General features: G+C 42.0%; 1 protein-coding gene across 3 annotated transcripts; it reads right to left on the bottom strand.

Moving 5' to 3' along the window:
- Positions 1 to 382: 382 nt before the first annotated feature.
- On the bottom strand, positions 383 to 27,355 carry RGMB (repulsive guidance molecule BMP co-receptor b). Of its 3 annotated transcripts, XM_084628518.1 has the most exons (6): positions 27,262 to 27,337; positions 26,816 to 27,096; positions 25,802 to 25,893; positions 21,561 to 21,772; positions 15,936 to 16,444; positions 383 to 3,857 (listed from the first exon to the last, which is right to left on the bottom strand). In XM_084628518.1, the coding sequence occupies exons 3-6, from the start codon at positions 25,804 to 25,806 to the stop codon at positions 3,189 to 3,191; spliced, it is 1,395 nt and encodes a 464-aa protein (XP_084484644.1). In that variant the 5' UTR covers positions 25,807 to 25,893; positions 26,816 to 27,096; positions 27,262 to 27,337; the 3' UTR covers positions 383 to 3,188. The 3 variants fall into 3 exon arrangements, 2 of the variants coding, with proteins under 2 accessions (XP_084484644.1, XP_084484645.1); XM_084628519.1 differs by having other exon boundaries at positions 25,802 to 25,862; positions 26,816 to 27,355; XR_014711695.1 differs by lacking the exons at positions 383 to 3,857; positions 15,936 to 16,444; positions 21,561 to 21,772 and adding an exon at positions 25,193 to 25,321 and having other exon boundaries at positions 26,816 to 27,349.
- Positions 27,356 to 27,476: the final 121 nt, after the last annotated feature.

Genomic DNA, 27,476 nt, shown 5'->3' with positions numbered 1-27,476 from the left:
CCAGAGTTGTACATTTTGTAAATGTCAACATCCACCTGCAGTTTGTGGTGGATTTTCTACATCTTTCAAAGGTTCTTCTGATTTGGGAGACATTGCATAGCTGCAGGATAGGAAACACTTATGGAATTGATAAATCTTTCTCACAACAGAAGCAACAAAAGGAGACCACTGGATTTACAATTAGCCAAATGTTCCCTGCACTGTGTGTGGAGAAGAGTATGTAAGCGAGATGTTAAGTGGATGTTTCCAGATATCAGCTGCCACACACTATCCACTCATTTAAATTGGCCCGTTTTGCCATTACTAATTATAAATTTCACTACACTTGCTAATTTATAACAGGCAAAGACATTTATTTGCCTCTTATAAATTAAATTGTGTAAGTGAGCATGGAGGTTGTGTACAGCACAGTCTTGTACAGCAAATGACTAGCAGAAAATACATACAGGGCTCTGGTTTAAGGGTTACCAGATACTATAACTACATGTGCATAAGTTTCTCTGTCAAGCCACCAGGGGTCACTAATACCACATTACAAACATTCCACAGCATGGTATGTAACTTTATTCTTCTATCATAATAATTTAAAGTATTTACACACTGCACAGTCACTCTTTTACACAAACATATACTTACTGGTATATCCATGAACCACATCTAGGAAGTTTTGCAAAGACTGACACATTGTGGGGTTTCCAAGCATAAAAATAAAATCTGAAGCCTTCTAAAAAAGAGCCATTTGGAGTGTCTGTGAAAACCAGTGTTCCCTCTAAGCGTAAGCTCTCCCCAGAGACCATTCACTAAGCTTCAAAATATCCAGATGTTTGGCATTAAATAAAGCTCTTTTGGCTAGTGTGGACTTCAAGAACCAACATGTGCAAATAACATTTTCTCAAGAAATCCCACAGCAGGAACAAGAAAACGCTTTCAAGGAAGCACTACGTTTCTGAAATTTTACTTGTCTATGGGGCTCACAATTCACTACTAGTGTATATACACAAGTATTTGTGGGACTGGGGGTATGGGAAACTAGCTAGTAGACCTGCATCATTTACCATGTACTTGTACTGGGATATCAACTCTAGGCTCAGCCACCACAATTTTCACAATACTTTTAAACTCAGTGTACCAAAGGGTCTCCCCCTCCCACACACACACACACTATGTTAGAGCAGCAAAACAGGAAAGCTCCCCTCCTCTACCCAATTCTACAGTAGGCCAGAAACCACATTACCTAGAGCAGTTGGAAAACCATTTCCAGCTAACTCAGTCTAAACTGTGTGGGCAGGCAGAAAGGATGGGGCAAACTGTCTGAACAGATTAGACAGGGTTCTTGTCAAGTACACAGTTCTGTCTTCCACACTGGCCAGCCAAACCCAGCTAGCTTAACTGGTTTCAAAATAGCATTCCCAGCTCAATGTAAGCGGCATGTAAATCTTTCACCCATTCCAGTGTCAAGTTAAGTCTCTCTGCCAACAGAGAGTCCCAGCATATGCTAAAAGGAGACCATCCCTAATCTGTCTAGCCCTTCATCATTCCATGCAAAGAGAGGAGCGATTTAACTTCCAATTACCACCTCTCACACTACCCAACGAACAAGCACTTAGTTAAGTTTACTTGCTGAACTCAGAGTAATGAAAGCAAGACTATTCCAGTCTGTTATTCATGTATACACAGCACCCCTCCTCCCCCCCAAAAAAACAACCCACAACTACCCCCCACCAACCTGCAACAGCAAATTTCAGTGCCTGGGTCTACAGACTGGGGCTCACATTACAGAACTAAAAATAGCCACAAACATTCAGGCTTGGGTCTGGAGCTCAGGCTATGAAGCCTGGAGGTGAGTGGGTTTCAGAGCACTATGGTTTTTAGTGCCACGGAGTGAGCCCCCAAGCCCGAGTCTGTAGACCTGGGCTCTGAGACTCACGGCTGTAGGTTTTAAAATGCAGTGTAGACATACCCCTTGGAATGCTAGTGACTCACTAATCTACACTAAACTGTTTCCAAGGGAAAAACAGAATACAACACTTAGACCGATTAGCAATCATGACGGGGGGGGGGGGGGGGGGGGGAGAGAAGAGAGGGAGTGGCACATGTGTGTATTTTTACTCTTGAAAAATCTTTACTAAGTGAGATGTTACCTCTTTCTTGAAATAATTTAAGGCACTAGATTGATTCAGTGACCCAATGGTTGAACTTTATCCCTACCATGCATGAGGACTCTGCTAAAATCCCCCTCTCCCTATATTCTAACACATTTGGTCAAAGCACTGCTTATGGAAGGGAATTTCTTAGGTCACTTAGCACCCCTCCAGCTGATTAGATTCAAACTGCAAGCCCCCATTCAGCCCCAGAGAAGGTGGACAGCTGTGACAGGGACTGTTAAGGAAAAGTGTGCTTGTGTGGAGTGCGCGCATAGGCAAAATTTCCCAGCACGCTCCTTGACATCCTACAGTGACACAACCAATTTCACTTAACCTAGGCAAATTTAAAAGAATGTCAGGTGCTCTCCTTAAGCCTAGGCAACCAAATGATCCCTCAATTTCAACCCATTCACAGAACAAAATTAACAGTCTTGAGGGAAGGGCAATATTCAAATGCCATGCTATGCAATTAAAACATGTCAAATGAGCTAGAGAACACTTCAAACACCCAAGACTGTTCTACCTATGGCACATTGCTGTATAAATCATAAGCAGACTCTGTTCTGAACGATCCACTTAGAGAGAACAGCAAGTTAGTGTGTTGTATTCACAGTAGAATGACTGGTGGTCTTGGGAGGAAATTAAGGATCGAAAGAAGAGGAACACAGAAAAAGTACTTACATATAAAGTTTGTAAAACTATGTAATACTTAGAGGGAGCACTGGGTGGGGTGTATGTACATGTGTATTATACATATTACCCAGATACACACATAAATATTTGATATATAAAAAATAAAGTGCTTTCTATGAGGTCCCAATGCAGGGACATTATAAAACATTTCACCAACTGCAAAACAAATTGATACAATCAAAGAATATTACATCCAACATACATGTAAAACAGAAACATGATATGTACAATCTGGCGGGTGTCCCAAGACAAACATCCCTTCATATACATGGTATATACAGATATACTCTTAGCTTTACTCAATATATTATGACAATATATATTTTAAAACTTTGTTAGAGACAAAAAACCCTACAAAAACGCAACAAGGATTAAGCACACAAGTCCAAGACTAACGGACAATTTGCTATTCTTGCCCACGTCACCATTTCCACTGTGGGGGAAGATGTGCCAGCGCTCTTTCCTGGGGTGCAGTGCCTCTACGTCCTGCAAAGCACGGTGAGCTGCTGCGGTGAAGTTAGCATCACCAGTGGTGAGCAGATCAAACACACAAGAGTAAAAATAGATGTCCTTCACCAGCATCTTCTCATGGCATTTGGTAGTGGCACTCTCCAGTGTGTACACAGACTGGGGCTGAGCGGAGGCAGCATGTGGAAGAAGCTGCCCCATAACGGGCAAAGGTAAGTGACCACTATCATCAATGCGTTCACTCGAGGGGCAGCCGTTCACACACAGCTGCAGGTCCTGACTTTCTTCATAAGCCATGGCCAGCTCTTCTGGCATGCGAATGGCCAGCGTTAGGTAACGTCCAACTTGGCGCACAAACACAGTGGTCCCGATGTACCTGGCGTGCATCTCCATGTATCTGCCACTGACTCTCTCCACTATGCGCAAACTCTTGGTGTCACTGTCTCCTCCACTTGTTGTGCCATCTACAAAAGCCGCCGGTAGGTCATCAGTGACTGCCTGGTAAACCTTCTGCTCTGTGCAGTCCTGGTATGATTTAAAGATAATAGTTATCTGGAAGAAAACAAGGGAAATTAGAGGGGAAATTCATCTCAAAACCATTATCACCACTGTAGAATGACCAAGGGTTGAATAGCTGCCCATCAAGCCCATGCTGACCATCATTCGTTCCTACAGCAGAGTATATCTAACTGTGCACCCATTCCCAAAACCCTAATACATAGTCTAGCAGAGGGCAACTTAAAATGGAATTCTTAAATTAGCAGGAAATCCACAATAGAGGAGGACAGCAACCAGAAAGAGGCCAAAAAGGGAACAGGCTATATACATCACTGAGAGCCACAGCTCCCTCTCCTAATGCTCCCTTAACACTTTGGAACTCAGTCTCATGGAGCTGTATGTGCCAAATAATTCCCATGCCACTATCTTCTGTGGTACAACCAGTTTCTCTCCATTGAAAGAGGAGTGTACTCTAATGCAATTAGCAACCAGAGGGTAAGGGGTGCCACTGATTACGTGAACATGGACAGAATATTCACTGTACCCTCTCTAATATATAGCTAACCCTTGCAACAACCTGAAAATGCTGTAGAAAGAGCACAGTATTATTTCAGCCATCAATTCAGTAGGCATGCAGTGACTAGCTACTCTTCTGTAATTATTTGACAATCTGCTTTTTGTTATTCAGTGTTTGGATTTAGCCTTTATAAACTGGGAGATTTGACACCTCCAGTCCACTAGCAGCTACAGAACATATGTATTACAGGCAGAAGGGAAATAAAATAGGTGGGCTTATACAAAAATGCACCATTCTGAACAAGATAATAAAAGTGCAGAGCAAACTTTGCAAGCCACCTCTTAAATAAAGCAAAGCGCACCCAGAAGTTTGTGCCTTTTTATTATGCAAACGAATGGCTTCTTAAATCTAAGACGTTTGTTATTTAAAAATCACACAATAGAAATCAGATCCTCCAGTCTTCACAGAGGGAAGCAAGCAGGTTATGTTATTACATTATTTGTTAGGGTCCCTAGAGCTCTGTAGAGGGCTCTTATTTTTATTTAAATAAATGGCATGTCTGCAGTTTCCTTCCAACAGTGAAGAGGAGAAAAAATACTGACTTGAACAGTCTAAGGATTTTTTTAAATACAGAAATAAGCAGTATTTTAATATCTGTATGTTCACACTTGACAAACTATATACATCATAAAGCAGGAGAAAAATGACAAACTGCAAAGCAATTTTAAGTACATTGCCAAGAGATTCAAAGTACTCCAAAATGTGTTTGTGAACATTTTCCAGCAATATGAACGTGTTCAGTTTCTAGCAGCCTTTGAATGTTTTAGTTTCAGTTAGCCCCATACTAGTCCACATCAGCTTTTGTTTCTTACCTCTCAGCTTTGAAACACAAGAGTTAAGACTCAAACAGCTGGAGTACAGTCAATCGGAACACCACCTCTCCCTTCTAGGAGGAGGAAGATTAACTTTGTGCCCTTCTTCACTTTCATTTACTAACAGCAAGAAGATTTCCCTTACTATCACCTCCTCTCTCTAGTCCAAACCCTCTTCAAAATACAATATTTAGTTTTAATGTTTCAACTGCCCCAGTTAGTTAGCATTATATTCTCACACATACTGACAGAGCATTCACTATTTTAGTTCCACATGTTGCCACTGGTACTGTCTGACTGAAATTTTCCAATGATTTTTCTTTGCTTTAATCAAGTTATACAGCTGGTCCCAAGCTTGCTGTAGCCAAGCAATCTGTGACATTCATACGCCTGAGCCACAGCCGAGATTGAAGGATTTTGTTCAAAATCCAGACAATATATGAAGTATTTACTCCCCCTTAGAAAGTCACTGCTTTTGTCTAGTGTAGTGAGCCCACTATTCCACTTTACTTCCAATCTTTTATGTTTAGTTCAGTCCAGCAGCCCAGAAGGGAGATATCCTGGACACTGTCTCCTGAGTAATTTGCTGTGCATCGGATTCCCGTGCCTCAATAAATGAAGCTTCCAGAAAACTGCTTTAATACAATACTGCAAAAACAGTTTAATCTAAGGCCCTGGACACAAATGGCACAGCAATGGTAGTGTTCTTTAGGCACATTCTCAACACTCTGCAAGAGAAGAATGATTTATATCCCAGCTGAAGGAAAATTCTGTGCAAGACTGCCCAGCACCTGAGTGAGTCTGAGGTTAACAGCTCAAATGGCTTTAAAGACAACACAGAACTTGCTTTTCCATATAATCACCCACGCTAATTTCCTAACAATCATATCAATAGGCTCCATGACTGACTTAATGCTTCTCTAAGTGCTGAGTAATTTGTCTCTAGTTTCTCAAACCTAAATTTCAATCAGTTGGTCCTGCTTGTGCAGAGGGACACTTTTCCTCATGGTCTTCACCAAGCAGAGAATTTGGATGTGACAGAAGGAAACCAACATTTGTACTCTGCTTCTGGCAAGATACAACAGAAATAAGGAACAGTCCCCACCTGCTCTCATTAGGACTCTGCTTTCTTCATCAAGGGTAAAACTGATACACGGGGAGAGAAAGGCCTCCACACCACTCCAGTCCTGCAATGGTGTTGCACAAGGAGCACAAGCTGAATAGCTATGAAAGGGCAGGGTATATACTCTCTGAGGTCTCCACAATGTCCCCAAACTGGCTAGCAAAGAGATGGCCACTGAAATGTGCTAGGCTTCACACTTAGAGATACAGTGGGCTAGAAGCAGTGTTTAAATTGTGCCAGGGCTTGCCATGGCTGAGCCCTGGCATCTCTAGGCTTGGCAGTTCATAGCCCCAGCACCCCTGGGCTTCCTGCATCAGTTATGAATAAAAAAAATTGCTTGAGTCTCGGCACCTCTCATTACAAATTAAGCACTGGCTAGAATACCCACTTGTGATGGATTTAATACTCCTTACCCAACTTCCTTCCTCTTGATTTTCTGCACCCCACACCTGTAGAGTACTCCATTCCTGGACTTTTGGGGGGGTGGGGGGCAGAGGTGAACTTCACCCTAAATCCCTCCCTCTGCTGCATCAAACTGTATTTTAAAAACAGATGGATATTTAATCATCATTTCAAAATCTTTGCGTCTAAGTTTGCCTTTTGTTACTGTGTGCACATATAACACTTGATGCAAGCCAAGTAAACTCCCACACACAGCTGTTGCTCTATTACAGTGTTCAAAGATCAGAAAAAAAAAAAGCCAGAAAGGAATTCCAACTGCGGGAAGTACCTTAATGTATTTGCATCTGTATGAAGGAAACACTTTCATAAAGCAAAGTCAGTCTGCCAACCAAGTGTTCTGGGCATGTGTGGTGCTCTCAAAAGTTACTGCAATTATTAGGATGAACCACCCCAAAACAACACTTCCCATTCCCACTCTAAACCAGCCTCAGTTACATAAAGGTTATGTACAAAAATCGTAAATTTCTACTCAATGTTTTGGGCTCAAACTTTCCACTGCTTGGTCTCATCTGAAAGAAAAATGTGTTTCTGGGATGAGCAAAATCCTCTCCACTTTCAGTTTGCTGAACACACAAAAAAGTTACTTTAAAAAACAGATTCTTCTTTTGCATAAAGACCTCATGAAGAGCCAAGTTTTTGAAGGTGAAACTTTCCCAAGCTGTTAGTAAATACAGGAAGATTCTATGGGTTCTCTCAAATACGGAGCAGCTACTGCTTCTCCATCCGTTTACTTATAAAACTATACACCTTTTTATCCATGTTAGCTACAACATTTCAGCCAACATGTTTTAAAAATACTTGCATTATGGGGCTCATCTGGACTAGGATTACAACTACGGTACTGGAGTCAGACTTTAGTTGGAGTGGTTTGGTGCTGCTATTTCACTGCAGCGTTCCACAGCTGTGTACACTTGAATTTTCCACAACTGGAACAAGGAGCTAACATTTTAATCTTTCCCCTTCAAGAGGGAGAGATTTTAATAAGATTACCAGTACTGCAACTCCTTATTAGGCTTTACTTTAACTCTCTTGCATTCAGCCATCAAAATGTTCTTAAGTACTCGTAACTGTGCAACACCACAGGGAAGCAAAAAGACTTTCACTCATATGACAAAAACCAGGGAAATTCAATGCAGTAACTAATTTTGTAGTTACATTTTCAGCCCAAAAGATAACTGAAGAGCTCCCCTTCCTTAAGAACCCAACTCAGCCATATTAAACATACTAAATTCTCTTCTCAGATTCATAAATTAAAATCACATTTATTTGAAAAGGGAGTGATGCACACAGCAGGGAGCAGAATTGGGGCAATTTTTTGGGGGGTGGGAAGGGAGGGCATGTTAATAGCAGATTGTAAAACAAACAGTATGTGCAACATGAGTGAGTTAGCATTGCTGCTAGAACCTTGGCTTTTTTTTTTTTTTTTAATTTTAGTGTAGTTAGCTCCTCAGCTTGCATTACCAAATGCAAAAATGTTATTTTATACATGAGGTTTTGCAGCTTGTATTGCATCACCTCCTCCATTGTGCATGAGACATGCAAGCTATTAGCCCAAACAAGTGTTAAGTCATTTTTTAAATCTATATGTAGTATTCACATGCTTACATTAATTCCTGTTTTTCCTCTTAAAAAGAGAACACTATCAAGACTGCAAGTACCAACATTTAAACACCCACCTCCTTCCTTTACTATGTCTGTTTACCACCTCCATGGAATTCCTAGTCATTTCCTCTCTCCCACAATGTCTGGTTTTCTATTCTATATAGATTCTTATACCTCTCTCATTACCGAAGTATCGGAACACCTTCCAGGAGTGCATTAAGCAATGTGACTAATATGGGTTACATATTTGCTATTTCCCCTTCACCTCCCCTCTTTATAGGAAATGTGCTGTTTCTGTAACTCCTACACACACACTCTTCTACCTGGTGTCCTTGGAAACATTTTAGTCTCTGAAAGAGTGAACCTCAACACAACATCTGTATTGCTTACTTGTTTCTATAAACTAATCCATATACTGCAATAACTCAATTTGGCACATTTGCACTATACCACCGCATTTATTATTGATGGATTGTATTGCTGTGCATTTAAAACATCAATGCCTTTGTTAAACATTTCTCCCTCCAAACTACTCTGGCTCTGTTCATTCACTTTCAGTATTTCATTCCCTGTGATTGTCCCCACCCACAAGAACAAGAAAGAGATATTAAGTACAACCCAGCTCACATATCAGAATGCAACATTAAGGGACCAATCTTTTATGGCTACTGCAGGCAAAACCCCCTTCAAAAGTCAAAGTTTTTGCCTGCACAGGCTGTATGGGATTAGGCCAAAAAACCATCATTCTGAATTTAGATATTGCTATAGAATAGTCCAAACTAAGTATTATTTTACAGCATTAAAAATCACAGTGGGAGCCAGGAGGCCAAGTTCTATTGCCAGTTTTGCCACTGGCCTGCTGTGATTTGGACAAGTCACTTAATCTTTCTGTACATGTTCCCTTCCCACCCTTTGCCTATTTAAACCATAAACTCTTTGAGGCAGGGATTGTATCTCACTACACCTTTGCATGCAGACTACTACTATTGGCTCGAAACTCAACTGAGGCCTCCAGATGCTACTGTAATACAAGGAATAATACAAGGAATTGCCTTGAAGAGCTTACATGTGGATTTCAGATCTGTAACAAGATAGCTACACATGTGGAAGAACAAAGTCTACAGCAATAAGAAACTTGTGCAATTATTCTAAGGTGCAGGCATTTTAAATTTATATTTAACAACATGAAAGTAGCATCACCCTTGTGCCACAAGAAATATTATATACTTTACCACAGAGTTTCCTTTGGTAAGTGATGGCTTGCAAATAAATGTGATCCAGAAACAGTTCTATCTACCTGAGGTATCTATATATCTTAGCAAAAGCTCTGTAGTCAAGCAGACTGCTGAGTATGCTGTTTGAATCAGCAGAAAACACTATTGTGCTTCTTGCATCTTGAAATTAAGATTTATCATTAGTGTTTAAATCTGCAGTTTGAAGTGCATGATCTATTGGCATCATTGGAAGGAAATGTAGTATCTTGATTTAGTATGGTTCTTTTCCAGTCCATGAAAAGAGACTGGGGTAGGAGCAACGTCTGAAGAGAAACGTAGTCCTACTAACGCACTGGGGTAATTCACCAAGCACTGGTTTAAGAAGTTACAGAACTAAAATTTCAGCAAAGGACCTCATGAAACTAGATAACCTTTAAGCCTGTTAACCCTTGAGCCTGTTAACCCAAGTTTTTATAGCTTCCATGTCTAGGGAGTTCTGACTACCAGAAGACAGGAGGCCAAGAAAGCTGCCCTGTTCTGTACACTCCCCCTGAAACTCTTGTAATAGACAATGTCGAGACAGGACATTGAATTAGATGAGCCATTGATCTAACCCAGAACAGCAGTTTTATGTTCTTAAGCAATATTAAGCAAATCAAGTAACATAGTCAAGGTTAGCAGGCTCCAAGTTAGACTAACCTAACTTTTCTACCTCCCCCCCACCCATGTCTTTGAAAAAAAAATTGTTTTGTGCACTTTCCACACATACTCATCAACAAATACTTCACTTTTATCCCCTCAGAAATAGAAATGATGCAAGGAGCACAATCTTCATGAACATTTATAGAGCAGAGCGTGTGTGTGTGGGGGGGGGGGGGCAAAAAAACAAACAAACAAGAAAAGCCATTTAGTAAGGGAAACCCTGAAGGCTGATAATGTTGACAGAAGTACTCAGTAAGTTTGGTGATGAGATCTCGACCTCACCGCTAACTCTAAGCATGAGATGTTCCTTTCTTGTGAAAGTCCATTTTTCTACGTTATATACAATTGGCAAGGAAACATGCAACTGCTCTTAGCACAGTGAAAGATTCTCTTTTGCTTCTTCCGCTGCTCACGAAACCAGTCTCAGTACCACATCTGACTACTTCTCCCATAACTAACTTCCTGCTTTTGCCACACCCCCCACTTCTCAAACTGATCCTTAATATGTACTTCTGTGGGGCCTTCAAGAAGTTAAACGTTCATTTTTAATGGCTTTCTTGCTCACACTCCATGCTGTGAGCTAGCAGTCACTTCATTACCATAGCTGAAAGGAAAGATGGGGTCCCTCAAACAGGGCTCCAGGACAATACCCTTCCACTCCTAAGGAATCGACAGTGTGGGAGCTGGGAACTCACCAGTACATTTTCTCCCTAGATATCCATCCCTCCCTCCCTGCCCCGTGCACAAAGACAAATAACCAAAAAAAAAAAAAAAAAGACTGAATGAGCTGAGATTATTCAACACTAGAAGTGGCTCTTCTAGGTTCAGGTTGAAGCACATTTGGGAGGGTACTAGGAAGAAAGTACCTTTCACTGCCAAAGCTTGTGCTTTACCTGTTTGAAGGTAAACAGATGACTTCAGTCTCAAGCAAAGCTGCCAGTCTGACCTTTCACAAGCAATGATTCAGCTAGATTTTAAAGAGCCAGCATGCTCGTTTTTAGCATAGACATACACGGGAACTTCTTTTCATTCAGGATGGAGCTCTTGATCTTAAGCTAATGAACAAAAACCTTTCCAGAAGTCAGAGGCCCAGGTCTACATGAAAGTTGCTCTGGTGACTACATGTGAGAGTTCATCGAAGTGCACACACAAATGGATATTTGGTGCCTAACAAGCCTTTTACCAAGGTTACTACCCAGTTTGCATGCCTGATTGCTCTAATTACTTGAACATGCAGGATGCCTCAGACCCTTCCTTTGCACACTATTTTCCCTCTTGAAGGGATCTGCTTTGTTGGCAATTATACAAGATCAAGTTGGAGTTATCAGCTCATACAGTGTTTTTTTTTTTTTTTTTTTTTACACTTTACTCCTTTTAGTTATTTCACTCTACAGAGGCAAGTTTTGCGCTTTCTGAAAATAAAAACTGAGTTCATCCTGACTTCAGACACTAACACCACTGCAAGAAGCACAAAAAGGTCAATATTATTCTACATGGCTGACAATCTCATGGTCCTTCTTAGAATGACAATAGAATGATAATAATAATAATATGTTCTCATTCCAGTTAATTATTCAAAGGGGAGTAGCAGAGCAAGTTCAGTACAATGGAAGTTCTTCCTGCAAAACAGAAGCCAGACTGCAAAATATATGCAAGACAGACCGACCACTTAACCTATGTAGTGGCACAGATGGGACTGTGCTTCTACACCATTCTTTTCTGCTGCTCAGAGGGGCTTGGAGACAAAGTATTGGTGAGAGGAGAGGAGATGCATTACTGGCATCTAGGCCACTCGCTGAAAGGATGTGGTAAGTAAACCTTTCCTCCCCTAGAATAAAAAAAGTCACTATAAAAAGTAGAGTCTTCCTTTTAAGGTACTTATAAGGCTCCTGCAATCTTTAATATATTTATGCTCCTTGCCCTTTGTGAGGGAGGGAAGTACTATTTATACACATTTTACCAATGGGGAACAGAGATATAGAGAGGATAAGTGATGGGTCCAAGGCCACACAGAAGTCCATAGCGAAGCAGAGTCTTGGGCCCAAGTCTTTGAGTCCTATGCTAGTGCCCTAGCCCACTGGACTATCCTTCCTCCTCCATCTGAAAGACACTGGGTTCCCACACTGATGTGCACAGTATAAATCAAGACTAGGTATGAAAGAAAGCAAAATGACATGTCCCAACTATTCCCATCTTGGCTACAGACTACGCAATGCCTCTAATTTAATTAATTCTAAAGAAAAAGGTTTCCTTGCTGTCTGCATCATGAAAAGCAATAAAATAAAAACCTAAAAAACTGAAACTGCCAACAGCACCAAGTGTATAAGCACACTCCTTCCACCCTTAGGAAATAGCCTTCACGTAAGGAATGACAGGAACAGTGAGCCCCAGGCTCTTTTATTCCATGCCACAGAGAAGTGAGAGGCAAGAAAAGCAGGGGGAGCCCCCGCCCCCAATTAAAAATGGCATAAGGATGCCACCCCAGCAGGTTCTGTCTCCCTCTGTTGCCGTTAGGGTTCTGGAGTTTTTAGGGGTGGGAAAAGAGGAAGCAAAAGCATTATACATGCCATGATCTCCTAAACTGCAGAGAGATTTCCCCGAATAAGTCTGTAAGCTAGCTATGGCTTATCAAGCTACACATCTCTCTACCTGCCTGTCAAGGTGGAGGGAAAGTGGGGTAAGTGGACACAACCAATAGCAGTATGGCTCTTGAGGGAGCCATGCTACCAAGGGGGAGTCCAGGTAGAATCTATCAAATAGACCAATCATCGCCCTAGATCCACTGTAATCCTACGTAATGCCCCAAACCCTTCTCATCTCAAGAAAAGTACGCAGAGGAAACTACAAGGTGAGCATCCATTTCCTCCTTTCATTGGTTTCCCCCTGGAATGGGTCAAGCAGTTCATTATCAAGTAGCATTTGATCCAAAATTCAGAATGTTGTTGAAAACAAACTTCTGCAAAACTGAAAGCCGATAGGGAAAGAAAGATTCTTCTCCCCCCACCCCCGATCTCCCCTTCTTCTTCCTTTATTAAAAACCCACAACATTCCTCTGGACTGTTTGCAATCCAAAACACTGCATGACTGCTAGCATATGCAGTCCTGAAAGTAAGGTTGATGAGAAACTGACTAGCTTATTTTCATGCTCTAAGCTGAGAGAAATACAGCAAATAAACTGTAACTAGTGAAAGGTTAGATTCAAAGTGAATTTCTGAAACCTAAGTAATCAGCAACACCAGTAATTAGTTTTAAAATTCAACTAAGTAATACTCGTTATGAGGAGAGTCAAATTCTGCCACAAAGTGGTGGAAGCTCCTTGGAAACTAAATGGAACAAGACAATAGAAAATATATTGTAGGGATCAATCCTGCACTGACAAGATAACTTAAGAGGCCTTTTTCTCTCACTTATAGGAGTCTGTGCTTAGTAAATAAATCTAGGGCTCAGAAAGATGCATTAGTTCACAACATATATCTTGCAATGCTTTCAGTGCAGTAGATACACATCCTCCAGCTCCCACAAAAAGGTGTTCTGATAAAAATGTGACTGCCTGGCAAAGAAAGAAAAACCTCAAGTATTGCACAGCATCTATCACTGGTGCCAATAAACCACTTTCAAACATTCTAAAATGAACGCCTTCTTGCAGGCTCCTTATTAACTACTTCTGCATATTAAACATCCCTGTGGATGCTGAGGTGAATTCTTAGGTCAGATTTTAACATTAACATACTTATTATAAAGAGAAAGTGTCAAACAGCACTCCTCCAGAGGACTTGTGGGGCAGGAGGAGAATACTGCTTCCCTGGCTTTACACCGGAAGTAATACAAGAACTATATGCTTAGAAATGAACAAGTTCCTCCATCCCAGCAGGCTACTGAAATTTACCCTCTCACATTACTTTTACATGTTATTTTAACACATAGCTTCACCTGGGCTATACACACAGCTGTATACACGCCTAGGCATTCTCTCCTCCTTCCATCCCTACCAAGAGAACCTCCCTCTTGTTTTCTACAGCTGCCTAGCAAAACTTAGTATGAAAAAGTATTTTGTATTCTATTAAATATTTCCCTTCTTGTATTCCTATGTTTAAGTGTCTTGAAGAATCAGCTTCAGTAAGCATTTTCTTTAAAAAAAAAGCTGCAAGTCTATCTTGAGAGGCAGATTATGGAAAGTATGTCTCTTTCAAGGCTTATTTGGGGATGCAGATTGTGCTTCGACATGAGGGTTCATTAAATGCATCCCAGGTTTTGAATTTTTAGTAGTCAGTCTAGCACTGGTTCTCTTACATAACTCCACTACTGTCCAACCCAGAGATTTCATCTCCCCGCAGTAGTGTCAGCATTAGATGCCATCACAGAACTGAACAGTGACGCAGGAATTGACAGCAAGGCTACTCTTCATTTATCATCATTACAGCATAGTTGCCTTGGGGTTAAATTTGCAGATCCTGATATAGTTCTATACCTAGCGACTGCAATGAGAACACCCCAAGACTAGCCTATGGGTGGTGGTATCTGGGCAGGGTAAGCAGAGCTTAAATGTTAAGGTACTTTCCCCCAGCTTGTGCCTTAAATGGTTATCATACCACCACTGTATGTCATTTCCATGAGGAACCACTGTGCTACTAAAGGCAGTCACCTTGCTTTTTCTTTTTTTTTTGATTTCTAAAGATAGCTTTTTTCTGATATCACCCACTTTTAAACAGTTTATTCTGTAGTTAAAAAAAATACAAAGATATATTTGCTCCTATGCTGCCTTTAATGATCTAAGATCATCATCAAACATGCCCATGCCAATCCCTCTCTTGGCATACACCTGCTTTCAGCCTTTTCACTTGTTTCCCTTTCAGCTTTTCTGTTCTTGTTACTGGTAAGCACCCTTTGGGGTGGGGGTCAGGGCATGCACCAGCAACAACAGTGAAACTGACAATACAACATTTCAAATGCACAGATATTTCCCCATATCACACTGCCAGTTTTAGCAACAGCCACCTTAAGGGTCACTTGTAATAAAGTTCAGATAAGTGAGATTTTCAAAGTGCTGCGCTTTGAATTTTCATGAAATTCATCGGGCCATTTCAGTTACCATTTGGTCTCTCAAGACTGCTGCATTTTGCGCATCTTCCTCCTTTCACATGTACTCTATAGTTCTTTTCTCCTCTGTCTCAGCTCAGAGCTCTCTATTCCTACGTACCTTTCCATTTGCACCAGTCTTGGGGGTAGGGGTGGGACAGCATTGGAGGCTTGACTCTATTATACCTTGCAGTTTTGTAGATTAACGCAAAGCGGCTAGAACTGTCACCCCCTGCCTACACCTCAAAGAATTGCAGTTTACATCCAGTTTCACCCATGGCTAATTTAAATGTTACTCTCTGATCTCAAACATTTTTGATGAGGCAAGGGTGGTTCCTTCATTAAAATTTTTTTAAAAAAGGTCCTTTTGTTTAGAGAGGCTTTCTGGAGCATCTATGCATCAAGAAACTACTGCCCAAAAGACCTCCACCCCAGAAGTCTAAAACTAGGAGTATTAAATGATTTAGTCTGTGTTGTATTTTTGTTCTTTGCTTCAAGCTTCAAATTCCACTCACAACACTGAGGGGGGGGCCAGCAAGAGAGAAAAGAGAGAACAATCCATACCTTATTTGTAGCAGTAGCACTGGATCCTGGCACCAGAGGCACATTTGTCACTTGCACTGATAAGTAGTTATTGTCTATGAGAGGCCAGGCACCTTCCACTTTGCATGTCTGAAAGTGATCCTTAAAAGTCCTAAGGTGAGGATCACCAAACAAACCACAAAAGAGGTAAGTAGGAGGAGTTTGCTCCCCTCCCCGAAGTTCTCTGGCTCCTCTGCGGCCACTGTAACTACAGGGGTCGTGGGTAACTTCAGGGTTAGTAGAAGATGTTGGCCCATCCTTGGAGCAGTTTCTCTGGCTCATGAGGTCGCTGATCCCTAGCACAGCAGAATGGTAAACTAGGTTTCCACGACAGACTTTGGAATTGCGATAGGTGCAGGCAGAATATGCCCGCAGGGCTTTGCAGAACTCCAAATCAAAACCATCAAGAGCAGAGTTTAGATGCGAAGTTAATGACACAAAGTCTGTGGTGCACTTTTGGATTCGACATGGTGTTTGCAGCTGGCAGTTACCTAAGCACAAGAATAAAAGGGAGAGAGATAGATCAAACATTTTAGAGCGCAATTCATTTTTCCCCCCTGAACACTACAGACAATAGCCTTTAGGTTACTCATCAGAGAATTTCTCTCATTGGGAAATTTTTTTGCCATATTGCTTAAAAGAAAAAAGTTTAGAAAACTAAGTAGCAGTATAGACTGCCTCTCTCAAAAGGCTGAGGTGACCTACAGGTGACTTAGTTTCCATGAAAACAATGGCAGGTAGTTGATTTAAAAACCATTATATCCTGCCAAATACAAACCCAGTGTTTCTTCTCCAGATTCTATCAAGATGATATTGCAAACCCATGCTTCAATTAATCACTTAGTTGATAATTATATCTCCATTAGTCTTCTAATGTTTTTCATGACAAATTAGTTAAAGGTTTTAGTTTGTTGGTAAATCATATTCCTGACAAGAAAGGTGATTTTGCTATAAATTTAAACATACAGATTAAGTCTTCTACTGTAGCAAATGACCCACGTGGTGCAGAGATCACAGTTACACCCTCCTCAAGAAGGGAAAAAATGCAGGCCATAAACTCAGTTTACTTTCATTCTTGGGCACTGCCACAGCTAGTGCTTCAGTAGTCATTTTCTTTATACCAATGAAAAAACCCTTTACACTACACTTTAAAACTACAGTTAAGGTTTTGTCAACTGTGGAAACCAAGCATTGCAATAGCACCTTATAACTTGGGATACGGAGGGCGTGTGTGGGTGGAAACAGAAGTAGATCATGAAATACAGGTGGCAGACTTACATTTCAGTTCATATAAACAACCGACTAGTTTCACAGGGTGCCATGATCACCTGGCTTCTGAAGAGGAAGTATAACTACAATCCTGGCAAGTAACTGCTTCCCCTAACCCTCCATTTCCCTGCCCATTCAGCCCTTAATGTCATGCTTTCAAATCCTCTAACCTTACTCTGCACACACTTACCACAGACCAACTCCTGGGGGAGTGGAAAACAAGACAAAGAACTGCATGTAGTACTGAAGGAGGTATGAATGCAGACAGATTTCATTGCAATTAGAAGCAGAAAACGTGGTTCTGTATATAATATACACCATACTGTACTGCAGAAAACATCCAACCACATTTATTTGAAGCAATAAAATTGGAACATTCTTACAATACCTATTTTTAAAATTGCACTGAGTGGGGAACTTAATCAGCTATTCAATGCCAGGTGAAGAGGACTTGGGCAAGAAAAACAAATAGGTATTCCATCTGAATGCCTTGTGTCCACTAACTGGAAACCAACTTTCAAGAGAGACATCTTTGGTGCAACACTTGCCTAGCTACACACAGATCTATTTAAAAAAATATTACTTTAGGTGCTTTACTTTAGTAATCTACATACCATTTTATTTTTATATTCTGGTGTCATCTATAGCATACTGAGCGCTGTGACCATAATCTCTGCCCTAAAGAATTCACAATCTAGGAAGAATCAAGGGTGATTTACACTATATGCAACACACTAGGATTTAGAAAAGACAAGTGAAAAACGTCTATTTACTTAACATCCGGGAGGAGGGAAGGGTGTAAAGAAGGGAAAAGATTAGGAAGGGGAAAGTTAGATTAATACTTATTGATATCGTATAGATTACCCAGTTTTGGTAATCTTCTACTGAATACTGTGTTGTGAATCTTGTTAAAAAAACAAGAGCTATAGGCTTATATCCAGCATTTAGATACTCCTACCTACCACCAAATTTTAGCAGGAAGGTATAAGTGCTTTCAAGATGAAAATGCCTTTAATGAACACTCAAGCTTTTCATAAGCTAACATTCCTGTCTAGGGAAACTTAAGAAGAAACATCTGAAATATTATTTCACCTTCCTTACACCCAAAAATAAATTTCCTTCCAACTCTGAAGTGTGGAACTAGATAAATTTCCTATTAAAAAACAACGTTAGTTTAAATACCCTACACTCCAGTTATATTAAGCTTACCTCTAGCCTAGAGTATTAAAAGTTTTAAACAGTGAAAATAAAGTAAAAGGAATGTCTCTTCTAATTCAAACTAGAAAAATCCCTAAATTGTCCCGCTACTACCCATGCACTACTTTAAACCCTACTCCAGAGAACAAGAGTTTTAAAAGTCATATTTACACTGGAAAGAAAGCAAAGAACTGAAGACAACCATTATGGCTAAAGGAACTTAGTAACATATAGTTTAGGACTTCACACAATAGCTAGTTGTCCAAGCATCAACAGCTTCCCATTAAAAACATGTTCTGGCTATTCGTTCTTTTTATGAGCAATAAAATTCAGCTGTGTATAAATTTGTTTGAAATTATAAAATATGAGGATTAAGGAGAGTGTGGAAATATTTATGAAAATAATATGTGCATGCTCAGGGGAGTGAGGGAGAAAAGGTATTGTATTTTTGCCATTTTAAATAGCCTTTCCACACCCACTGAACCTTCTTTATACCTATTCTCACTTTTTGCTTGTTCCCCTAGGTTTCAGAGTGAGCAGGGGTTGGTGGTCTTCAAAATTCTAATTAAAAAGTGTTCTTAAACCACATACAAGACACAAGGTGGTGAGGGAGAAAGCAAGCCCTTAAGTAATTTTAACTCTGTTTGTTATTTGATATTCTAAAGAGAGATGGGAGAGAAAATGGGATTATTAGTTTCATCACCTAACCTATGATGACCCTCCTTTAGAACGACTAACTCTCGTACACCCAGAAATATCCAGTCTTCATGAATTTATGACGACAGTGCACACTTCGCCTGTTATTGGTGAACCCTGTCATGATGCCAAGACAGTGCAGATTAAAAAAAGAGGCTCAATATACACATTTTATACATTCTTATTGTTATAAGAACATGGCTCACAAAAGTGTCATTAATGTAAGGTAAACTATCATGGTGATGAGGCAAGTGACATGGGAGCAATAATAAAAGCATGTCTGCCCACCCGCAAAACTACACTTGGCTAAGCAGTGTAAGCTTTTGAAATAAGCAGAAACCATTTCATTTCAAAAGCAGTGCTCTGAGAGGATCATCATTGCCAGGAGGTACAGTCAGAAAGTGACTTTATTAAATCTGAAGGATGCGGTCCTGCAAACACTTATGCATGTGAATAATTCAACTAAAATTATAGATATTTTGGAGGAATTACTACCTAAAGAGAACATTCTTTCACAGAAGAAAGCCATCACTCTAGCAAATTTCTGGTTGAAAATGATATAGACTTTAATGAGGATGCTTTTTGGAATGTTACATTTTCCAACTTTTCTTAAGATAGTTCTATTTTGTTAAAAGAACTACTTGCTTAACTTCTCAGCTAAATGCCACCAGTTAACCACTGGTGGACTAGTATATAGATTAATTTTATCACGGACTTCTACATAACCTCCAATCATTTGCCTGGGACTTTTGCTAAAATATTATTAGTAGAATATGGCTGGCTTTTCACTCTGTATTATTTAAGGGGCAGTTCAAATGAACAGGGCATATCACTTTTGCCCATCACTCTAGTATAGAATTATTTAGGTATCTAAAAATAAGTAATATAATTTTATCACAAATAATGAGAGATACAAGTGGTCAAAGACCTACTAAGATTTTTCTAGGAGACATTCCTGAAGAGATCTGATAAGTTTGCGCCTCGTTCTCTAAAATGATTAAAAAAATAACACTGAAACAATTTAAAAGCCACATGTGGCTTTCTATTTGTTCTGATTCTCATTAAAGCAGCCTCTCCACATGCACAGGGAAAAAAGATCAAGTTCTCATCTACATATGAATTCTAAAAACTTTTTAATCTAAAGAAGATTTCAAATACAGATCTCTGCTTCTTAAGGATTGTCACTCTAGGGCCTGCTTTATAGGGCTGATCTTTAATTTCTATGTTTTTCTAACTCTAATACAGTAATAAGTAATTCTATGATTTCAATTCATTAATATGAATGTGTATTTTAGAGAACAAAGACAGATTCAGTGACGTTTACTTTTCTGACTTTCTTACACAATGTGCATTTTTCCATGTGACACCTTCTTGCAACGGGCTTCAGTTATCGTCTCTTAGCTATAGAGAATGTATAACTTTAAACCATATTTATTCCCATTAACAACTGAAAATCTTGTTTCTATATCTTCATCATCAATTTCAGATTTAGGAGATTAAAATGAGTTTTTAACAGGATAAACTTTACTCCACCTCCAGCCTGAAGAACTTTACTTTTCCTCCTCCCTTACTCCACACATCAGAACATTTCTCGGCAGAGGAATGTAACTCCCCTAAGAAATATTTTAGAAGAAACATAAACCCTGAAGGAAACTGTACATCACAAATGAGATGGATGGCACACAGCTGATGGGCATTATTAACCCTACAGACCCAAACAGACTAACCAGTCTGATCAAGTTTTACAACAGAAGGGCAAACCACCATGAAACTACCACTCAGTATTAAGGGGCGATTTTAGAAACTTTTTTTTAAAAAAAAAAATCAATCTAGACCGGTAGAGAAAATTAAAGCCATTTCATTAAGAGCTTGTTTCCCCTCCCACCATCCCCCAATTCCAGCTGCAGGGAACAGAAGAAAAGCACAAGGTTCCCTCTCTCTCCCCACGGAGGAGGCGGTGGTGCAAAGAGAAACCTGATCTCAGCCCTGACTTTCAGTAAACATCACCGCAGTGAGCAATAAAGCCCCGTGGGTCTAGAGCTCACACAGCAGCACCCCCCTTCCCCAAACGGAGACAGCTCCCCTCCCTCCAGCGATCGCTAGGCAGGTTGGGGAGCGGGGGTTTCCCGGCGGTTTATGTCCTGGGGGGGAGCAGTCAGACTCCCCCAGACGCCGATCAAGCAGGGGCTTCGCTACCCTTTTAAGGCTACTCCCGCCCCCCAAACAAAGCGACTCCCCAGCCCAGCCCAGCAACGACTGGTCACGAGAGACAGCAGCAGGCCGGGGGCACAGGTAACGTGCCAGCCAGACAACGGGCCCCCGCATGCGAGCTCCGCCCCGGCGAGGAGCTCTGGCGGGGCACGGGGCGTGCCGGCTGCCCGGCTGCTAGCCCCAGCCAGGCGGGGAGGGAGCGCTGCTGCCCACGGCAAGCAGCGGCGGCGGTACCTGTGCGCAGCAGCAGCCCGACGTTGAGGAGGAGAAACAGGGCGGCCGGCTGCGGCGGGTGCAGCCGGCGGCGGCGTTGCTCAGCCCCGGCGGCGGCGCAGGAAGGTGCTGCTCTCCCCATGCCCGTCCATGCAGGTCTGCGGGGCGACGGCGGCGGGACGGGGCTGCTGCATGGGCAGGCGAGCCGGCCTCCTGGCTTCCTCCTCTTCCTCCTTCAGCCCCACGGCGGGGAGAGGCCGTCAGCAGACCAGGCGGGAGCGGGAGCGGGCGCCGCCGGGCAACGCAGCATTGCGGGGAGAAACACAAACACAAAGAGTGAGGCTCGCCCCCCACCCCCGGGACGCGCGGAGCTCTCAGGCTCGGCCTGCGCCTCTCCCGCACCGCTCCCCCGCCCAGCCAATCAGTCTCTCTCAGCTCCGCACTCGCCCACCCCGCCTGCCCGGCTCCCATTGGCTCGCCGCGCCCGTCCAACAAGCCTGACGCGAGCCTCATAGGAGCCCCACCCTTCCTTCCTTCCTTCCCTCCCGCTCCGCCTCCGCCAAGCCCCCTCCTCCCCGAAGGGAGTTGGGTAGACTGCGGAGGAGGCTTGGAAGTGATTTGCTGACGGGTCTCCACCCTGCTTTCTCCGCCTCCTGGGCTTATCGTTTTCCTGCTGTGGATTCAAGAAGCGCACGGCAGCCCCCGTGGGAGCGAAAAGTGCGAAGAGAGCTTTTCTTCTGCCGGCTTCCCGCTCGGGGGCTGGGATCTCTCGCCTTGCCTGGGTCGCTTTCTTGTGCTGAGGCACCTCCCTTCCTTCCTGATGAGGGATCTGGCCCCCTAGCCACTCTAGTGCTCTGCCCCCTAAACCCTTTTGTGCTGGGAGCCCTGACTCGCAAAATGCTGCTTTCTGACGCATGCAAATTCAGTCCAGTCTCTAAATGAGGAATCTCGCTGGCCCTGCGTTGTATCATCTAAGAAAGTGCCTTCCAAAACCATATGATTCTGATGTATTCATCTTCGCAGCAGCCAATCACATCCCCGGGACCGCTGCGCCAAGCATTCCGATTTGGAACGTTGGGTTTGCCAGCGTTCCTAATCGGAATGCAGGCGCAGCGGTGCCGGGGTTGTGATTGGCTGCGGAGGGTATCAATGGAGTCTTGGAGGACTCCGCCCGAGGGAATGACTTCACCTTCTTGACCATGGCTTTAGCTAGTTTCCGATGACTGTCTATCCTTAAATTAATATCGAAACACTTTATCAGCCTGGAGTGACAGACGCCTTGCATCCGCATGCTGTGGTTAAACAAGCAGGTCGGACTCGTGAACTTTGAGTTTACTCTAGACTGGGCGAATTTTAACATCTTGGTTATTTTAGGAGAACTTAGATTTTAGCGACATCGCTAAGAACTAAGTATAAGGAATTTCACAGTTGTAACGCTGCTAATTTGCGTGCAGTTGCTGTAGCCTGTAGGCGAACTGCTGACTGGCTCCCATGCGCTCAAGTAGGCCCCTGATTATGTAGAGGAAAGTCAGACAAGGAGACGGAAGAAGGGGAAATACACACAAACTACAGGGGGGAATTGTTGTTATTGGTAGGTGTGAAGTGAAATCTGATCTTCATGAATTGCTTTACCACGTGAATCCACTTTCTCTTCTTTCATTAGCACAAACATTTCTCCAAGAACTGCTTTGTGTTGAGGAGTTAGCATACCGAGCAAAATTTTGTAATTGCTGCTTGTGCTTATAATAATAATAATTAAGAAATTAAATAATGATTTAAAAAAAAATCCTAGCAGGCCTATCCATTAGGCTGCATATAATGAAGGATATTTGTATGGGTGCTGCAGCCTCTGTCTTGAAACAGTTTCCATTATATACAGGGTTTATAGTTTATTTCAGTGGCTCTCAGCACCCCCACTATAAAAATTGTTCCAGCACCCCTGGGTGTTTGGTCTGAAGTTTGCAGTGATCAGATCCACAGCAATTCCCTCACCTTTTCTTAAGTTGTACTGAAATTTGTTTGGCCATGGTGATACACTTTCCCGCTCCCCATATCTCCACCCCAACCAAAGGCACACAAAAATAAATTAACAAAAAAAAAAGTTTATAAACAGTCATTTCTTGGACTAATCCATTCATCTGTTTATACACACACACACACACAACTTACATGGTAGTTTGTAGGTCTGTACAAACTACTGTGTAAGTATAAAGAAAAGGAGGACTTGTGGCACCTGAGAGACTAACAAATTTATTTTGAGTATAAGCTTTCCTGAGCTACACCTCACTTCATCAGATGCTGTAGCTCACAAAAGCTTATGCTCAAATAAATTTGTTAGTCTCTCAGGTGCCACAAGTCCTTCTTTTCTTTTTGCAGATACAGACTAACACGGCTGCTACTCTGAAATGTGTAAATATAGTAACTTTTTCATGTCTATTTGCTATGAATTAGGAAGACTGCCATAGTTAACTTTTATCAAGCGAGCCTAATTATATATTAAACTACATTATGTTTACAGTGTCCTTTCCCACTGCTATGTCCTGTAGTTGTGCCCATTAAAAAGATCTGATTACCCTAAGGCACAATTCAAATTTTGCATTTTACATCCACAATATCATCATAAAAAGAAAAGGAGTACTTGTGGCACCTTAGAGACTAACCAATTTATCTGAGCATGAGCTTTCGTGAGCCACAGCTCACTTCATCAGATGTGGCTCACGAAAGCTCATGCTCAAATAAATTGGTTAGTCTCCAAGGTGCCACAAGTACTCCTTTTCTTTTTGCGAATACAGACTAACACGGCTGTTACTCTAAATATCATCATAATGGCACCAGTATTGCACATAGGAATGATTTGTTCTATACACTAGTGGGACATTAACCATTGCCTTTGGAGCAATTTTGATATCAGATGTTGTACACAATTATGCTTTGCGATTTTCTTTTTAGTTAAAAAAAATCGACAAAACATACGACTTAAGTGGACAAAAATCAAAAATTTCAAAGGTAGATCTTTCACTCCATCCTTAACTTCTCCCATTTGGTGATCCATTAAAGAAACATAGAAGGCTAGTTCTGCAGATTTCTGCGCCAAGAAAACTCAAAGTGACTTGGTTTTCTTGCTTGTGTTGACTTTTTTGAGTTACCGTTTTAATGTACATTTTTTTCTTAAGTTATTTATCGGGCTTAAAATCAGATTCTGAAATCCCTATTGAAGCAACATTCTCATTGAAGTCAGTGAGAGGCTTTGCCTATGAGGACTTCTGGTTTGTTCCAATTCTTTTGCTGAGCTCGTATGTTCTGTTCTGTGAGCGGCTCTTTGACAATAGAGGGCGCTCTTGAGTTACTCCAAATATTTGAATCATGAAATGTAACTATGTTCATTGAAAGGAGAAACTACATTTTTGATCTGAGGTGCTTTATGTTCAACTGCAAATTTTGTCAAGCCTGAGATTCAGATACCTAGTATTTGCATTTTTAGTATTATAAAAATCTGTAGTCCTCCAGCGGAAGACGATGTTACTTTTTAAAGTTACACTGCAAAATTGTTCCCAGTCTGAAGTGTCAGGATATTAAATGAGCTGTGATATTGGCATGGAAAGGTCACCGTTAGTGTGCGCTGTGCTTCCGAATGAAAGTTAATTACTAATTAATTGAAATCCACACAAACTTTTTATTTTTATAAACAGTATCAGATTTGTCTGCATGGATTTTTGAGGTTTACATTTAATGTTATAACCCATGAAAGTAAAGATCACCAAAACGAGGGTCCCAGCTGTGAGCTGAAAATGTAAAACAAGAAAATAAATCAAGATTTTTAAAAGGCTCGGATGTTTCTTTCTCGCTTTCTTTTACCCCTAGGAAAAAAGGAAACAAATAGCAAAACAAGCAGTGACCCAGCAAAAAGAGAAATTAAATGAACGTGTAACTGGGTAAAAGTCAACCACATGCAAGAAGCATTACTGCATTTTAAACAAGCTGTGGTTTATTTTCCAAAAGGGAGGATATGTGTGATACCTTAACGGTTCCCCTGTTGATATAATCTCCGTTTCCAGAAATACAACACAAATATCCTCTTGGATATGCTGCTTATTACGTTGGTGTGTGTGTGGAGGAAGAATAGCTGGGAATCAAACCTGGGGTTTCAATTTGCAAAACACGTCATTATATTCCCCACTATTCTTTCTTTGCCCGTGTAAGGAAGGCAGAAGTATCAGCAATAAGTACTTAATAAATCGACTTCTAAATATTTTTGTACTTACATCATATTTATCCCTTAGGGTGTTGCGCGGATCGCTGGAGTCAACGCTGCATCCTGTTCTCCTAGAGGATGGGATACTTTGCAAATTAGGACCTGTATATTAGATAATTTAAAACGTTATGTCCGTCTTCTGAAGGCCTAGGAAGCGTTCATTTCTTGGACCTAGACACTATATTGACGTGGTCCTGGACTTTGCAGACACTGACTAAAGCCTGGAAGTAGCAGGTGCAGAAAGCATTTGGAAACCCCCTGCCAGAACCGGGGAGGTAATGCTCTTCCTGCCCATTTATATCAGGAAACCAGCACAAGCTTCCCTCCGAAACAAAATTAACCTCTCATTAGCCAGAAACTCCCAAGCAAGCTTTAAAACCTTTGCAATCTCCATCTAAAGTGTTTAGGACTCCCCCGCCCCCTTCCAGGCAATACAATTACTGCCATCGGTTACACTTTGGTTTTCCTAACGCAGCCTGAGTTTGCATTTAGCTGCCATGAGACTGACAAGCAGAGAAACTGTCAGTGCAAAAAAGGAAGCACACCAGCCACTTCTTCCTTCTTTAGGGCTCCTACAGAGCTTTCTGAAGTGAAGCCCAGCACTGTCTGGAAGACAGAAATACACTCTCTCACTCACGGACTAGCTTTTGGATCCTTTGGAGCAAGTTCCCATTAATGCCCCCTGGACCTTGTGCCCTTTCTTCCTCTAAATGCTAATAACTGACCCTTCGTTGTGCTCGTTGTCAGCTAAAAAGTGAAAACTACGTAGACCAGCGCTGCAGACCTATGCAGTATCCTTGAAACGCTCCAGGGTTACATCAGTTGAAAACAATGTAGAGCAAGAGGTGTTTATTTTATCGGATGCAATTTGTAATTTGCAAACACGTAAGTGATTTCAGATGTCCGGCGGGATTGTTTAGCGTGTTTTCCTTCCTTCCCACATACGGCTCCTTCGAAAACTAAAGACAGGTGGATTGACGACACACACAAAACCCCGAGCCCCGACTCCAGCAAAACAACTCACCACAAACATCCCCGTGCCTTCATCCCTGACGCTTGCCAGCTGGAACAATAGCAGCAAGAGCGCACCGAGCCATTCGGCTCTTTCGCAGAGCTAGAGGGCAGGGGCAAGGGCGCAGCCCCTTTCCCCTTGGAAGATGGGACTCGTAATGACACCTCCGCCAGCGATCGGCTTCATCGGGCGCGCGAGCGCACGCCCCCACCGCCGCGGAGTGACTGTCTGTCTCTGGCACCGGCACAAAGGGAGGGGATGTGCCTTTAATGACAGCGGGATCTTTCCGCCACCTATAGAAAACAAATGAGGGGGGAGGGGGAAGCGAGGGCGAGCGCACAATAATTCCCTTCTCCCGCCTGGGAAACGGCTCCCTCCCCAAGGAAGACAGCACAGTGTCTCCGCCTCCTCAAGTCCGCAGCCCCCTGCCAGGGGCTCCTGCAACCGCTGGGATGTACCTGCACATCTGGATGATCAGCTGGGCATGGCCGCGCCAGCCCTTTCCATTCGAGGCTTTGCACAAAGGAGCCTTTTACTGGCCCACGTAGCACTGCCTCAATGTACGCTGCCTGCCTCTTACAACCCCCTCACACTTGTTCACGACATGGTATCAGACTTCCTCCGCAAAAGCAGGCAGTGTGTTACAATATCAAAGCCCCCCTCCCCCCCCCAG

This window comes from Lepidochelys olivacea (genome assembly GCF_965140295.1).
Source record: "Lepidochelys olivacea isolate rLepOli2 genome assembly, chromosome: 5".
Classification (NCBI taxonomy): Eukaryota; Metazoa; Chordata; order Testudines; family Cheloniidae; genus Lepidochelys; species Lepidochelys olivacea.
Note: the sequence above shows the minus strand (reverse complement) of the source record. Positions and strands in the feature narration are given on the sequence as shown.